The sequence below is a fragment of the Papaver somniferum genome, chromosome 11 (assembly GCF_003573695.1).
Source record: "Papaver somniferum cultivar HN1 chromosome 11, ASM357369v1, whole genome shotgun sequence".
NCBI lineage: Eukaryota > Viridiplantae > Streptophyta > Magnoliopsida > Ranunculales > Papaveraceae > Papaver > Papaver somniferum.
In genome coordinates this window covers 76,853,764-76,872,242 of record NC_039368.1, presented here as the reverse complement: position 1 = coordinate 76,872,242, position 18,479 = coordinate 76,853,764, and the positions used below count along the sequence as shown (strand labels likewise).

The 18,479-nt window shown below is 36.2% G+C and overlaps 1 protein-coding gene across 1 annotated transcript; it reads right to left on the bottom strand.

Annotated features, from left to right (window-relative positions):
• Nucleotides 1-16,551: 16,551 nt before the first annotated feature.
• LOC113322615 (fasciclin-like arabinogalactan protein 12) lies at nt 16,552-17,709 on the bottom strand. Its single transcript, XM_026570745.1, has one exon. The coding sequence runs from the start codon at nt 17,625-17,627 to the stop codon at nt 16,902-16,904; it is 726 nt and encodes a 241-aa protein (XP_026426530.1). The 5' UTR covers nt 17,628-17,709; the 3' UTR covers nt 16,552-16,901.
• Between the last annotated feature and the right edge of the window lie 770 nt (nt 17,710-18,479).

Genomic DNA, 18,479 nt, shown 5'->3' with positions numbered 1-18,479 from the left:
TAAGTTTGTTGATTGCCATAGGAATTGCCCTAACACATTAACTAATATTTTCCAAATGATATGCTTTTATTGTTGGTAAATAAAACATACATTATGAAAATCATAATTAAATGCTTTACAATATTCAGTTCGGGATCACCTTGAGCATCAAAGAATATCTTTGAACCGGCGAAGTTCTCAAACCCGAGAATTTTTGCTGGAGTTTTAAACTCTGTCCGGAAACTTAAGCCTGCGAACCTAGTCTGCGAACTTGAGAAGCTTATATATCTGAAGATGATTTCTGAACTTAAACTTAAAAAGACTAAGGAATGCAGTTTGCAAACCGTGGCTATAAAAAGTTCATGAACCAATTCAAGTGAATCAAATAATCTTTGCTTCAATTGTGTCTTGTGTAGTACATAAGATTTCCTTGCAATTGAACAACTCTCTAACTAGTTCATTTGAAGTCATTTGAACTAGTTCTGGTGAAGAAGAACATGGTTGATATGAAATGCTCATATGGCTAACCATTTGGTTAACTATTGTTGAACCAACAAGTGCATACGTTTGGGTACGGTTAACAAACCTAGAAGCGTGCATTGTCAAGTGTGTATAACAAGCTAAGTTTTCGATCTTACGGTTGAGAAATATTAGCTTGAATCTAAATCAGGTTTTCATCTAACTATGGATATTGATTGCTTTGTTACCAAGGTAACCTAATTGCAAACCCTGATTTGAAAGACTATATAAAATAGACATCTAGTATTGTGTAAAACTAATCCCCACACCTTACGTGTGATACTAGTTTGCGTGCTAGAGTAGTTTCTCCATTAACCTTTGGTTTTCTTCTTCTAAAACCAGGTTAACGACTTAAAGACTTCATTGGGATTGTGAATCCAGACCGATACTACTTTTATCGTAGTTGTGTGACCTGATCTTGCATCTTCGATCGTGCGAGTACAATCAGATTGATATCTCCGATAGGCAATATATAAAAAGTAATCACAAACATCTTCGTCTCATTGTTTGTGATTCCGCAACATCTTGTTTCGCTACCATACGATTAAGATTGTTGTGAGGTGATTGATAACTCTAGGCTGTTCTTCGGAAATATAAGACCGGATTATCAATTGGTTCCTGTTCACCTTGATTATTATCAAAAGACTGAACAAAACTTTTAAGGTTTATCTGTGGGAGACAGATTGAAACTTTGATAGACTTGTCTGTGTGAGACAGATTTGTTTATTGTCAAAGCCTACGATTTTGGGTCGTAGCAACTCTTAGTTGTGGGTGAGATCAGCTAAGGGAATCAAGTGCGCAGTATCCTGCTGGAATCAGAGGCGTAGGGAGTACAACTGTACCTTGGATCAGTGGGACACTGATTGGGGTTCAAGTACAGTCCAGCCCGAAGTTAGCTTGGAGTAGGCTAGTGTCTGTAGAGGCTTAATACAATGTGTGTTCAATCTGGACTAGGTCCCGAGGTTTTTCTGCATTTGCGGTTTCCTCGTTAACAAAATTTCCGGTGTCTGTGTTATTTCTATTTCCGAATTATATTTGTTTATATAATTGAAATAATACAGGTTGTGCGTTATATAATCAATTAGAGTAATCCAACCTTCGGTTGTTTATTGTTATTGATTGATCCTTGGATATTGGTCTTTGGTACCATCCAAGTTATTCCTTGTATTTGATTAGAACTCGCAGTTCTTGCTTGAGTGAATCAAATCAAGAAGAGAGATATAAAATCGTTGATATACTTTTAATTGATTGAGTCTTGTTGATTCTCTTAAAAGTATATTCGAGTTTTCCATACAGATTGCTAAGAAAAATATTGGGTGGTGTTGTTAGACCCCCGCCTTTTCAATTGGTATCAGAGCAGGCAAACACGTTCAAGACCTCAAAAGTCTGTGTTTGTAGCGATCTGACTATATGGACTATAAAGTTTCAATTGACGCTTCACCAGGTTTAAAAACCAACCGTGGAAAAAAGTCTGATAAACTGGTTACTCTTCGAGAAGGGTTAGATGAACAAATCCGGATCAACTCTGGTTTTGTTGCATAAATTGCAATTCTTAAGGATTTGATATCTGGTAATAGTCCCTTAATGAATCTGAGAAACTCCAGTTGTTCCTCGTTAAAGAATAGTCGTCAATCAGATAGTAATCAATGACCGGTTGTTGTGAAAACTGATATTACTAGGAACCACTCAGACAAACTTCAAGATTTGGACCGAATTGTTGTTGTGATTCTTCCAATCACCTTCAACAAGTTTGTATGTTGTTTTAAAAGAGTCTGAATATTGCATTTAATCTTTGTAAGAAAACTAAACAACTTTTTGATACTCTGAAAGGACATACAAAACTACCAGGAAACTCTAAACAGATAAGTACTAATAGTATGGGTGCCTTTGCTTTAAGATCTACGTCTCATTTTCAATGGTTTCTTGATAGTGGATGTAGTAGACATATGACAGGTGATCTCACATGGTTTGTTTTGTCTATTGACTATGAAGGATGTCCTATAACGTTTGGATATGGGAGTTGTTTCTACATCAGCAAGAAGGGAACGATCAAACTGCCCGGTGTTCCAGAAATCCATGATGTAGTATACGTAAAAGGTATGACTGCTAATATTCTTTCCATTAGTCAAATTTGTGACAAAGGCCATCGAGTTTTCTTCAATGCAAATGGATGCGATATTGTAGACAATACTGGGAAAGTAATTTTTCAAGGAACTCGTGGTAAAAACAACTGTTATCTACTTGATACTCAGTTTAGCAACCGTTGCAATTTGACTAAGGTGGAATCTACATATCTTTGGCATGAGCTTTTTGGTCACATCAATTATCGTCTTCTAACTAAGATCATTAACAAAGAACTTGTTGGAGGCATTCCCAAAATCAATGCAAAGATTGATGGTGTATGTGGTGCCTGTCAAAAGGGTAAGCAAACGAAAGTTCACCACAAATCATCTTGAGATATTCTCACTAAAGCTCCACTTGATTTAATTCATATGGATCTCTTCGGACCAATTCAACAACCCACTGTTGCTGGTAAGAAGTATGCTTTAGTTATGGTAGATGATTACATCAGATTCACTTGGGTTGCATTTCTATCTCATAAGAATGAAACTCTTGGTGAATTCAAGATTATTGTTAAAAGGATCCAGAATGAATAAGGTCGCAAACTAAAGAAATTAGAAGGGATCGTGGAACTGAATTCAAAGACACCAAAGTATTTGAATTCTGTGACGAACTGGGGATCATTCAACAATACTCACCACCTATCACTCCTCAAGCTAATGGAGTTGCTGAAAGAAAGAATAGGAATATTCAGAAAATGGCCAGGGTAATGATCCATAACGATAACCTACCATTAAGATTTTGGGGAGAAGCTGTTTTTATAGCATGTTACTTTATGAACTGTGTGTTTACGGTCTAAAACCCTTAACACTCCTTATGAGTTATGGTACGGAAGGAAACCCAACCTACACTATCTCAGGGTGTTTGGAAGTAAGTGTTATATTCTGAAAGATCGAGAACAGAAAGGGAAATTCGACACCAAAAGTGATGAAGGTATCTTTCCAGGCTATGCTTCTGATAGTCGTGGTTTTCGAGTGTTTAATCTCAGAACACAAGTCATGATGGAATCTGCTAATGTTATCATCGACGACATTAGTAACTTTCGTCATGATAATCGTCCTGCTGAATTTTCTCCAACCGAGACAATTGAAAATGTCAAAGAAATTCCAGAATCAGTTGAAGTTATCCCAACGGTTACTGATCCTGACATTTCTAGTGACGAGGAGAAGAGCACTGATCAAGCCATTCCTGACGAACAAGAACGTGTCCCTCCACGACATCTCTGGGTTCAAAGGAATCATGATCCCAACAGTATTATTGGAGGGAGCGATTCTACGACCAAAACAAGAGGACAACTTCAAAATATGTGCAATTTTAGTTGTTATCTTTCACAAGTACAACCAAGGAATATTGATGAAGCTCTGAACGATCCCTTTTGGGTGAATGCAATGCAAGAAGAGTTAAATTAATTTCAAAGCTAAGATATGTGGGAACTCGTACCTTGTCCCTCCAATATCAATATTGTTGGTACCAAATGGATATTCAAGAATAAGTCTGATGAATTTTGCACGATTGTCAGAAATAAAGATAGACTTGTCGCTCAAGGATATTCACAGATTGAAGGGATTAACTTTGACGAGACCTTTGCTCATGTAGCATGCCTTGAGTCCATTCGTCTTTTGTTAGCTCATGCTTGTTTTCTTAAGGTTAAGATGTTTCAAATGGATATAAAATCCGCGTTCCTAAACGGAATTTTAAAAGAGGAAGTCTATGTCGCTCAACCTAAGGGGTTTGAAAACCCTGATTTCCCAGATCATATGCTCAAACTCAAAAAGGCGTTGTATGGGTTGAAACAAGCACCTAGAGCCTGGTTTGAAAAACTTACCACTTCTCTCATTAGAAAAGGTTTTTCAAGAGGCGGAGCTGATAAAACTTTGTTTACCAAATGGAGGGGGAAAGATGTAGTTATTGCTCAAATCTATGTAGATGATATCATCTATGGATCAACTTTTGAAAGATTTGCAAAGGACTTCCAAGTCTCTCTTGCTAAGGAATTTGAAATGAGCAATGTTGGTGAATTAAAATTCTTCTTAGGATTACAAATTTAACAACATAAGGATGGAAGTTACTTATCCCAAGAGAAGTATGCTCGAGACCTTGTTACAAGGTTTGGTCTGGATAAGTCTTCCCCAAAACTAACACCTATGACCACTACTGATAAACTACATAGAGATGAGAAAGGAGCAAAAGTGGATCAAAATTTATATCGATCTATTATTAGTATCCTTTTGTATCTTACATCTATTAGACCTGATATTCTTTCAGTGTTGGTTGTTGTGCCAGGTTTCAGGCAAATCCAAAGGAATCTCATCTTGCAGCTGCAAAAAGGATCATTCGATATATTAATCACACTACCGGGTATGGTTTATCTTATACTTTTGATACTAACACTGATCTATCTGCTTATTCAGATGTTGATTGGGCAGGATGTGTAGAAGACAGAAAAAGTACATCAGGGGGTTTCTACTATGTAGGACTGAATCTTGTAGCTTGGCATAGCAAGAAACAACATTCTCAATCCCTGTCTACATGTAATGCAGAATATATTGATGTTGGATCATGTTGTACTCAACTCCTATGGATGAAACAAATGCTAGGCGATTATGGAGTTGATACTGGAATAATGAAGATCTTTTGTGATAACTCTAGTGCGATTCGAAAAACCAAGAATCCCGTTAAGCACTCAAGAACAAAGCACATTGACATAAGGTACCATTTTATTCGTGATCCCTATGAAAATGTTATCATAAGTATGGAATTTGTGCCTTCCGAACAGCAATTGGCTGATATTCTTACCAAACCATTAGACACTGCTACGGTTCAACACTTGCGGCAGTCTATTGGTGTTGTTTTGGTTCATTAAAACGTTTCTATAACTCTTGCCCCTATGCTTATCTCTATCTTTTGGGCAATTGAGTTTGAAACTCCAGTAAGTTTACTCTAGATCAGTTTCTGTAGAGTTGTTTTTGTCTTGATAGTGTCATTTTTGTTTCAAATCCTTCTTTTCTCTTGAAATTAAGGTCGCTCTTGTTGTTCTTTCGGGAATGACATCAAATGGGGGAGAGTTCTTTTGAACTTGTGCTTAATGGTCATATCTTGAGGAGTGTGCGGCTGTGGAATTTTAGAGGGGTTATCTTGTATCTTTAAACTCTTTGATGAATGCATTTAGCTTCGGCTTTATGATTGCATCTAAATTAGTTGGTATGTATTTTTTCCTTGTGTCATGAAATGTCTCTCTCGGAAATTTCATTATGATGCCGTTCTTGTACCTTTTCAAATTTTATTGACAAAAAAGGGGGAGAATTAATATGTAGTTCACACTACAAATACATATGGTTTTCGGGTCATTGTGTAAGGGGGAGTGGTTTCCATGTGTGATGGAGTATTGAGTAAGGAGGATGATACATATCACCATAGTATTATTGTTAAAGTTGTGATACAATTGGACTTTGACACTGTGTAATAATATTATGACACTGTATAACAATGATCGAGAACTATGTTTTCTCATTGTTATAGCTACGGATCTTCAACAGCGGTGATGCTAAACTTACAAATTTTGGGATCATTGGATTACTTGGAAGTGATGAAGATTTCGAGGAATGTTAAGATTAGACATGTGGAATAGGAGCTACTAAAGTTTCTTTATCTTTTTTGTATTTCATATGTATTGATAGTTTTGTCACTAAAATTGACAAAGGGGGAGATTGTTAGAGCATTGCTTGGTCGAACTCGCATGCGTTTCTATCTCAAGCATGTTTGTCAATGTTAGTGATCAAAACTATAAGTCTTGATATCTAGCCTATTATATCTAAGTCTTGGACTAGGATAGAAAGTATAGTTGAGCTCAAGGACTTCATGGCGATTCATCATACAAGAAGAAGAACTACTCAAGGAACCGGTGGAACTTCTCGACAAAAAGGTATGTGAAGACTTGAACTTATCTGTCACTCAAAAGTCTATCTACTCTATCTCCTACTCTTGGAGACAAGAAATCGTATGATATATATATAGACTTAGATTATACATGTTTGATATTTCGAGCCGAGTATACCTCGCCTACCTATATCTCGAAATATGTGTTGGTAAGATTTTTGCATTGATCAAGTTTATCTTTACCATGTGACGAAAGTCATGATATGTTTCAATCATCTTGAAAATTGCTTTGACGAGAAATGGTGTAACAACTATATAACGTCCTCTAAGAATTTTCGATGATTGAAATGAGAGTTTAGATTACATAACCAATGGTGGACATAAGCATTGTTGTGGGAACACGTTTATGTATAAGTCCTATTCCTTGAACCAAAGTTTGCGAACTTTGTTGATCAAGAAAACCGGAAGAATGACGTGAGCCAAGTCCGCGAACTCAGTCCGCGAATTGCCGAAGTTCTCAAACCCGAGAATTTCTGCTGGAGTTGACAAACTATTTGCGTGAAGCTAAGTCCACGAACTCAGTCCGCGAACCAAGTCCGTGAACCGGCGAAGTTCTCAAACCCGAGAATTTTTGGTGGAGTTTGTAAACTCTTCCCGGTAACTTAAGTCCGCGAACCTAGTCTGCGAACTTGAGAAGGTTATATATCTGAAGATGATTTCTGAACTTAAACTTAAAAAGACTAAGGAATGCAGTTTGCAAACCGTGTCTATAAAAATTTCATGTACCGATTCCAGTGAATCAAATCATCTTTGCTTCAATTATGTCTTGTGTAATACATAAGATTTCCTTGCAATTGAACAGCTCTCTAACTAGTTTATTTGAAGTATTTGAACTAGTTATGGTGAAAAAGAACATGGTTGATATGAAATGCTCATATGGCTAACCATTTGGTTAACTATTGTTGAACCAATAAGTGCATACGTTTGGGTACGGTTAACAAACCTAGAAGTGTGCATTGTCAAGTGTGTATAACAAGATAAGTTTTTGATCTAACGGTTGAGTAATATTAGCTTGAATCTAAATCAGGTTTCATCTAACGGTGGATATTGATTGCTTTGTTACCAAGGTAACCTAATTGCAAACCCTGATTTGAAAGACTATATAAAGGAGACATCTAGTATTGTGCAAAACTAATCCCCACACCTTACGTGTGATACTAATTTGCATGCTAGAGTCGTTTCTCCTTTAACCCTTGGTTTCTTCTTCTAAAACCAGGTTAACGACTTAAAGACTTCATTGGGATTGTGAAGCCAGACCGATACTACTTTTATCGTAGTTGTGTGATCTGATCTTGCATCTTCTATCGTACGAGTACAATCAGATTGATTGGCTTGAGATTGATATCTCTGATAGGAAAGATATAAAAAGTAATCACAAACATCTTCGTCTCATTGTTTGTGATTCCGCAACATCTTGTTTTGCTACCATACGATTAAGATTTTTGTGAGGTGATTGATAACTCTAGGATGTTCTTCGGGAACATAAGACCGGATTATCAATTGGTTCCTGTTAACCTTGATTATTATCAAAAGACGGAACTAAACTTTTATGGGTTTATCTGTAGGAAATAGATTTATCCTTTGATAGACTTGTCTGTGTGAGACCGATTTGTTTATTGTCAAAGCCTGCGATTTTGGGTCGTAGCAACTCTTAGTTGTGGGTGAGATCAGCTAAGGGAATCAAGTGCGCGGTATCCTGCTGGGATCAGAGGCGTAGGGAGTACAACTGTACCTTGGATCAGTGGGAGACTGATTGGGGTTCAACTACAGTCCAGTCCAAAGTTAGCTTGGAGTAGGCTAGTGTCTGTAGCGTCTTAATACAGTGTGTATTCAATCTGACTAGGTCCCGGGGTTTTTCTGCATTTGCAGTTTCCTCGTTAACAAAATTTCCGGTGTCTGTGTTATTTCTATTTCCGCATTATATTTGTTTATATAATTGAAATAATACAGGTCGTGCGTTAGATCATCAATTCGAGTAATCAAACCTTTGGTTGTTGATTGTCATTGATTGATCCTTGGATATTGGTCTTTGGTACCATCTAAGTTATTCCTTGTATTTGATTAGACTCGCAGTTCTTGCTTGAGTAAATCAAATCAATAAGAGACATATAAACTCGTTGATATACTTTTAATTGATTGAGTCTTGTTGATTCTCTTAAAAGTATATTCGAGTTTGTCCATACAGATTGGTAAGAGAAATATTGGGTGGTGTTGTTAGACCCCTACTTTTTCACATATGGATTGTACTAGTTAAAAGCCTACATGCTTGATTTCCTTGGTTCTTCAACTCTACGTTTGGTCATCCTGTACTTGTTGAAGATCCATCATAGTATTATTACACATCATCAAAGTTTCATTGTATCACACCTTTGACAATAATACTACGGTGATATGTATCACTCCCCCTTAGTCAATACTCCATCTCAACATGAAAACCGCTCCCCCTTACATAATGATCTGTAAACCATATGTATTTTAGTGTGAACTACACATTAGTTCTCTCCCTTTTTGTCAATAAAAATTGACAAAGGTACGAAAACTAGTGGGATCATCATGAAATTTTCACGGGGACACTTCATGACCAAAAGAAAGAAACATATCCACTTTTTTTAGACGATATCACAGAGTCGAAACTTAGTGACTTCATCAAGGAGTTTATAAAGATACAAGATAACCCCTATATGTTCCATAACCGCTTCTCCCCTCAAAGATATAGCAATTAAGCACAAGTTCATTTAAGAACTCTCCCCCATAAACTGTCATTCCTTAAAGAACAACAAGAGTGACCTTACTCTTTAGAGAAGGATTTATACATTGGATTTTAGAAATCCTACAAGGAGATATGATTAAAGAACCAATCATTGAGAGTCTCTCATGAGATCGTGTTACTAAAAAATTAGAACTATCTCATGGTAACAATACATAATATGTAATCATGAAGATCTAGTATTGTGATCATCTTTTCTAAGATATAAACTTGTATAAACAAGAATTGATATGCTTACAAGGAAGAATAACCTTTTCAACAAGGATTTACACCAAGAATGATTACCATAAGTGTATGAAAAAGTTTATTTGACAATAAAAACCAACGTCCAGTGACTTTGATTATTGCTTCCAACCTGTCATACGCGTGGTATTTAACCATATTATTCTTCACCATAACTAGTTCAAATGACTCAAATGAACTAGTTAGAGAGTCGTTCAATTGCAAGGAAATCTTATGTAACTACACAAGACACAATCGAAGCAAAAACGATTTGATTCACTCGAATCGGTTCATGAACTTTATAGCCACGGTTTGCATTTGCATTCCTTAGTTAATATGAATAAGTTCACAAGCATCGTTTTTGGATATAACCTTCTCAAGTTCGTGGACTTAAGTTCCCGGATGGAGTTTACAAACTCCAGCAGAAATTCTCGGGTTTGAGAACTTCGCCAGTTCGCGTACTGGGTTCGCTCGCGGACTGAGTTCGCGGACTTAGCTCACGCACTACTCCGGTTCACTTGATCAACAAAGTTCGCAAAATTCAGTTCAAGGAATAAGGACTTATACATATATGTGTTTCCACAACAATGCTTATATCCTCCAATGGTTATATAATCTAAACTCTCATTTCGATCATTGAAACATTCTCAGAGAACGTTATATAGTTGTTATTCACAAACCATTTTTCGTCAGAGCAATTTTCAAAGTGATTGAAACATAACATGACTTTCGTCACTAGGTAAAGATGAACTTGGCTAAAGCGAAAGATTACCAACACATATTTCGAGAAATAAATAGACGAGATAAACTCGGCTCGAAATAATAAATTGTTCCACATATTCAAAAATTACCCAACATAATATGTGCGCCCCAATTCTTTTGCAATCCTCACCGCATTCATTAGGGCTTCTTGGTGAGGATGCACTTCCAACACAATCAGGTTGTGTTGAGGTGAAGAAAAACTTGCTCACCATAGGTATTCGAAACAAAATCATGCATATCTAGGAATTTAACAACTTCCTTGAAACTTTCAATAATTGTTCCATACCTTTTTAAGATGTTATCCCTTGTCGAACTCTTGTCTGGGAGATCCTTCTTAATAGTACTCGTTGCTTTATTGATCTTATTTGGTACCCATTTCTGAGTAGTTTTTGGAGCAACGTATTTTTTTTCTCCCCAAAATAGTTATGAAATTTCTTAGAGGGAATACTAGAAGAACTGATATTATGAGACTCAGTTTTTCTCTAGTTTGGAACATCAGATCTTGTTTTCTCAACAAAATCAGATCTGGATTTATCTCGTTTAAGAAATCTGCAATTCCTTTGCAAGTGACCTGGTTTTCCACAGTAAAAACAACGTTTAGTTGAATGGAAAAAGTTATGTTTAGTGTTACCTGAATGTGTATGTGCTTTCTTTGGACCTTGACAGGATTTCCTCTTTTCGTTATCAGCAGTTGATAGAGATACTTTATTTTTGTCAACCGTGGAAGGTTTTGGTTGAGAAGAATCTTTAGCTTTGACAAATTTTACCTCTTTGCAAATACTAGGAGCGTCTATTCCTTCATAGCCCAATCCTCGTGTATCACGATGAATTCTGCATGCTCCCAATATCGAGGTTAATTTATCTGAGCTGTTATTTCTAGACAAACTCTCTTTTAAGCTCGAGTTTTCTTCTTCCAAACTTTTGACCTTCTCAGGCCAATAACTAGATCATTCTTGGATGATTCATATTGAACTTTGAGACCTTCTCGTTCCGAATCAAATAACAAGTTCATCTCAATGTTCTCTAAGTTATCTAGCTTTGCTTGAAGAATAACTTCCCGATCACGACCATCTGCAATTTCTTCTTTAAGCTTTCGTATTTCGTTGAGATAATCTCTTGCACCACTAGAATAAAGTTGGTCTTGCAAGTCTTTATTCCGACTACGAAGTATGTCATATTTAACTTTCTCACTGAAAATGGTGTTTTCAGATTCCAAGAGTTTTCGATGACATTCCTTAAGAAGATTATTAGAAACTGGATCCTCATGGAACACTTCTTCATCAGAATCAGAATCAGTATCCTAAATAATTTTTCCAGAAGCTAATGCAACCTCGCTTGCGTACTCTTAGGGATTATAAAATTCAGGTCCATCATCAAGAGTAGGCAAAGCTGCTGCATATTCCGATTGTCTATGGCTCCAGTTAGGACATACTGAAGACAAGTGCCCGAACCCACGGCAGTTATAGCATTGTACATCATCATTAGGATATGTTACACCTTTAGAAAATCTCTTTTTCCTGTCTCTCAAGAATTTTCTAAATTGTCGTGGAGTAACATCCCTTAGTATCTGGCGAACCAGATTTATCCTTAGAGGTTCAGGGCATGTTTCTTAGAGAAATCACCTCTTTTCTAGATGCGCGTTCATTATCAAAGATCTTTAACTTTCCAGCAAGATTACTTCTGGAGAGTGTATAAAGATCGTTTGCTTCTTCAATGGCATGTTTCTTTGACTCGTATCTTGATGGTAGAGACCTGGGAATTTTGCACACAATATCATACTCTAGAATAGTTCTTCCTAATGAATAGGAGGCGTTAACTATTTGACAAAGTCTTTGGTTAAAATCATCAAAGGTTTGATCATCAGACATGCGAAGGTTTTCCCAGTCATATGCCAGGTTTTGAAGCCTCGCTTCTTGCTCTGCGGCATTCCCTTAAAATACGGTTTCTAAGATATCCCAAGCATTTTTAGACTTATTACACGTAGTAACGTGGTGCTGAAGATCTGGGTTAATGGCATGGATGATAGCATTTAATCCTTCAGAATTTTGCTTTGTAGCAAGAATCTCAAGATCATTATAATCACCAATATCCTTTTCGACAGTTACACCGTCTACCGTAACTGATGGAGGATCATAGCCATTAACAATACGAACCCATGATTTAAAATCTCGCGCTTGTATAAACGAACGCATAGAAATTTTCCACCATAAATAGTTCGTGCCATCGAAGACTGGCGATACGTTTATAGAGACACCACTTCTGTCCATAACAATCAGATTGCTTCAAACACAGATTTATAAGGTCTTAGTGTGTTTGCCTGCTCTGATATCAATTGAAAAAGCGGGGGTCTAACAACCACGCCCAATATTTCCCTTAGTAATTTGTATGGACAAACTCCAATATACTTTCTAGAGAATCAACTAGACAGTTAGACTCAATCAACAGAAAAGTATATCAAAGAGTTTAAATCTCTATCTCTCGATTTAAATCTTACTCAAGCAAACTGCGAGTCTCGATTAAATACAAGAGAGATAAACTTGGATGGTACCAAAGACCAATATCCAAGTGTCAATCAATAACAATATAATGCGGAAAAGAAATAACACAGACACCAGAAATTTTGTTAACGAGGAAACCACAAATGCAGAAAAACCCCAGGAGCTAGTCCAGAATAAACAAACACTGATAATAAGCGTTACACCAATTTCCTACTACCTATTCGGACTAGATGTAATACCTTCTTCAGCACTTATAAAACTCCTAGCACAAAACCAATTGTCTTTAGGAATTCTTCTCGTAAATCTTCTAGCAGAACCCAAGGCTCTCTTTAAAAGAAATAACAACGCGATTGATACGATTCGATATTTTGTTTGCACAAAACACCGGTCTGATTTCCCTTTAGATATGAATCAAGGTTTTGGAAATCTTGTGTTTGTTTTGATAAAAACAATTACTAGGTAAAAATAATATCAAAACAAACTTGTAGATTAGGGATTATTATACTCTTCAATAAAGGAAGAGAAACCTAATTATTCTACCAAAAGAACAACTAGAATAAATCTAGAGATATCTTGTTTAAAACTTCAAAAGGATTTTTATGAGACACCTTAATCGAAGTTTTCTTTCTAACTTCCGATTTCGACTAACAAGTGTTGGTATACGATAGGAAACTGAAATCTATCAAAACCTAGGGTTTATAATCAACAACTCTTGAATGGTTTTATATCAGAAGAGAAAACCTTAGAATAGACAAGAGGTGAAAAACGTAGATTACAAGTTGTATAATCAATCACGAAGATCAAATTCAACTCGTCTTTGTGATCCCCAAAACAAAGACTTTTATCTCATGCTTGTTCACGAAGAACAGAAGACATGGAAAACAACCTATGAAGCTTACACCAATTTTCCAAAGGGGATGAAAAACGTGTAGCACTCATGAACCCTTATTTATAGTGAAACATAGCTTGAAAACTAAGAAAAGCTATTTTCCTTTTTCAAGACTCTCCTAATTTTGGGAATCTTTCCTAAGTTACAACTCTTGCCAAAATAATTAATTAGCAAAATTGTATTTATGTGAATAACACATTTTAACTTAGGCAGGAATTTAAAGTTATCACAAACACTTTAATATGGTAATCAAATATGTTTGGATTAATAGCCATCTTGCCTAGATAAGGAAACATCACCAACTTGACCAAAAATGCCTTTTAGTCACGTAATTGGGCCCAAGCCCGTGAACTGTTACAAACAGTCCATGGAATGTTTCCTACTAAATCACTCATAGTTCATCGTTATAACTCGGAATTGAGTGATTCTTGGCTCGTTGAATTCGTAATCTCATTCACTATAACATAAGATACTTTATAAGGATAAAGGTTATTGTCACCAAAGTCATGAATCAAATAACCTCAAGTATATATACAAAACTGTACATTTACCGTCATAGGAATTGTTCCATAGAGTGAGCATTTATCTCGATAGATTAGAAAAGTAGAATCGAACAAGAATCCAAATGAAATCAATCACATACCTTTGTTGATGAAGTACTTGTTGATGTCTTCTTGTAGTCTTCAATCTTCACCCTTTAAGGATAGCTTCGATTCAACTTCTTAGACCTAATCTAGTCCGAAACTATCTTTAGTATGCTAAATCAAGAATGCATTTTGGCAACTAAAATTGACAACTAACATGACATACCAACGCTAGTGGGTTCAACCGAGCTATGCTCTAACAATAAACGGTGTTTTAGAGGTACTAACTCATCTTATTAAACGGTGGTTTAGAGGTTCCATCAGAGGAAGAAGTAAATTGGTGGCTTCAAGGGGTCCCACTTGATGGTAAAATTGGTGGCTTTAATGGGTCGCAGGAAAATCAGTAATGATTAAACTGTAACCTCTTCTCTTTGTGTATACCAAATGAATTGTTTTAGAATTCCTAAAAAAATCTGTAAATTTGTAACCAATCTTCAAAGAAACTACTGGTGGGGAAAAGGCGAGCATGGAAAAAATGAAAAGGGAAAAAAAAGGGATCTGTCTTATATCTTGGACAATGATCTGTAAACCCTTAACTGAAGGTGATCTTGGTTTTCAAAATATTGAAAACTTTAACCTTGCAGTGCTGGCTAAGATGGGATGGAAATTAAAAGAAAGTCCCCAATCCCTTTGTGGCACTATCTTAAAATCTAAATACCATTCAAATAATGATATCTTGCATATAAACACGAAGTCGAAAAGAAGAGACAGCTGGATATGGAAAGGAATGCACATTAGGGTTGAGCAAATAAAAAAGCACAGGCTTTGGATAATATGAAATGAAGTTAATTTTAGTATATGGGATGACTATTGGATACCAGAAGTAAAGTCACCAATAATTAGGACTGTTAATGGAGCTCATAACATAAACACGGTAAGTCAATTCATGAACAACAATAAATTATGGGACATAAACATTCTGGAAGAGTGTTTTGAGAAATCTAATGTCAATTACATTCTAAATATTAGCATTCCTATTCAAGAGGTGGATGATAAGGCTCAACGGACCCCGACTTCTAAAGGAAATTTTACAGTAAAATCTCTTTACAAAAAAATTAACTCAACAGGAGATGAACATAAAGAGTGGAACCAAATCTGGAAGATAAAGATTCCTCCATCTGTGAAGATCTTTGGCTGGAAAGCAGCTCACTTTATACTTTCCAATAGTATGAGAGTGGCTGCAATTACCCCTGATATTAAATACTACGTGTACTCTTTGTAACATGGGAGGGGAATCTCTTACACATTTATTTATGCAACGCAACTTCTCAAAACAAGTATGAATGCACTTAAACTTTAGTTTGGATTATGTTATAGAAGGTAACATTGAATTTCATGATTGGCTAAATGCTTGGTTTACTAATACAAACAGGGGAGGCTTTGCTTTAGAATGATCTGCATATTCCAGTATAACCACATGGCATATCTGGAAAGATGGATGCAATTGGGTATTAGAAAACAGAAACAAGACAGTGCAGCAACAACTAATAATATAGTCAGATACATTAATAGTATTAAAAATATAAATAATCCAGATTACTCAATTTTATAGACTTTATACTATAATTCTATGCATGATGATTGTCCAAAGATAATTGGATATGACAATGGCATAACACATAACCAGTTAAGTTACACAATCAACGGAGCCTTGGCTATAATGAATCCCATAACTTCTTCGAGAATAGGGTTAACTTGTGTTGATTTTGCAGGATATAATGTTGATGTTGAAAACTGTAGTATAATTGAAGAACTAGAACTAAAAGGGGCAGAAGCAATTATCCGGTGGGCAACGGAGAGGAGTGGTCATAAAATTACCTTCCAAAGTGATCCAAAATTTACTTTGATGCTAGTCAGAGGAATGTATATTAAAACAAGAAACATAAATATGCTATCAGTACAGATTTTGGGAACAATCATGTAACTATAAACTTTAGAATTTTTGCTCTCATTTTGAAAAATAGAATATATATTATCTGGGATGCAAATACGACAGTCTGTTGTAACCTTTATTTATGACATCAAAAACACTTGGAAGGGAGATAGTTTAGGATTTTTATTAAATCTGTTTAGCTCCGAATACTTCAATTAAATGCAACTTAGCCCACAAAACTATTGTGTTTAGACACCACCTACCTGTGTAATAGAGGTGTTCTTCCTATTTATTTAGGAAGAAAAAATGGGTCGCATTTGATTGTAACGCAAACTATCTGATTTTCTAAGCAACAATCGAGTTTTATTCAATTTAGCTTCATACAAACAAAAAAAATATAATTCAATTTAGCTGCATACAAAAAAAAACAAAAAAAAAATTCTTACAACTTTACTCCAAAAATACTCCACATTAAGAATCTCCACCACCTCGTACAAACAACAATTCATTAGAGAAAAAATAATACTAGGTCCAAGTTTTATTCCAAAACAGCACCAGTTTAAATCGTAAACACTTCTAATTTACCACATCCACACTGTATAATGAATCGTTACCGCTATGCCGGATCCCTGCCAACCTCAAGCAGGTCACCGTTCACACAATTACAAATGCAGCCAGATCTCTGTTGAGGTTACAAAGAGAAAGCAACAATTACAGCCGCAACAAAAAATGACAATACCCCATGACAAGCAAGACCCATTGCATCTGAAGAATCATCGTCACTTGGAGAAGAATCTGCCGCAGATTTGTCTTTAGAATTTGGAGCGGAACCCTTTTGCGGCTTAGGAGCAGCAGCGGGTGCAGGAGGACCAAACAAATCCAATGGAAGAAGAACCTTATCAATTTGGTAAACAGCCAACGTATTATCACTATAAATTGTATTAGCAATCGTAGTATCAACCACACCAGTCGTAATATTAACTTGGTTTCCTGCCGTTGTAACATTCAATGGGAACTGACCGTTATTGGCATCTCCAGCTTGAGTTCTTAACGGATTACTAACTGTCTGGAAATTCGAAACCGAAAGAAACGATGGCACGATATGAAACTGAATGACCTCAACTTTTTCTTGATCAGTGAGAGAATTTAGAGTACCGGATTTGAGATTTGAAAATGCATTATCCGGTGGAGCGAACATAGTTAAACCTTGGTTTGAATTGTTAAGTTGAGTATTGATTTGGTCTCCTACTTGAGTACTCTTCAGTAAACGGATTAACGTAGTATATTGACCAGCTTTTTCGAGGATTTTCGTAATGTTTGTTGGACCTGCTGGCGCTGGTGCTGCAGCTGGTTGAGCTGCAATTGCAATAACTTGGACAAGAAGGACTGCGGAGATCAAGAAAATGTGGTTCTTCATCTTAGGATATATTTGATTGTAAAAAATGAGAATGAATGAAATTGAAGAGAGGTTTTGATATCTTGGGGAAGAATGAGAAATGGGATTTTATTAGAGTTAAGTTAGGTGGGAGTGGCAGTAGGTCCGAATTTGCAAACCTTGAACTCGAAGTTTTGAGTATGGTATGCAAAAGATTTTGATAGGAGGTTTGCTTTGACAGGGAGGGAAATATGAGTGCTTGAAAGGGGTATTAGTAGTTATGACTGATTCATCTCAGAGATGGACCTGTTATCTCCTTTTTTTTGGTTGCTTCACATTCACTTCATTATTGGACATGCCTTTATTTGATGAGGCCAAGAGATCTCAATAAATAGCACTAGAATATGCTATCTGCCAATCAACTTTGGTGGAAGTGGGATCCAAACCCAAATTTACATTTTTGTTACGGTGCGCCAACTTGCTCACATATGTGATATGACGCGTGTCCGGATGCCTAAATCCTTAAAAGGGTTAAATTTGTTTGCACGGGAAAATTAGTAAACACATCCCGTAATTAAAGACAAACAAGTTACGTGTTTTCTATAATTTGATTAATCTCTCACTACATTATCATTCATGTGATAAACGATACCATGTTGATGGTGCTCTCAAAATGGATTAAACACTGAATTTGCAATTGCTGTTTAAACTTGCTGCAAATTTGCACCGAATTTGTTTGGATGTTTTCTTTAATTTTAGTGCGGAGCCAGATAAAAGCAAATAAGTACATATCCAAATAAAAACAAATAGGTAATGCGGAGCCAGATGAGAACAACCATGACAAAATCAGTCGCTAGATAACAACAAGTAGGGGCAACCGTGAACAGCCACCGG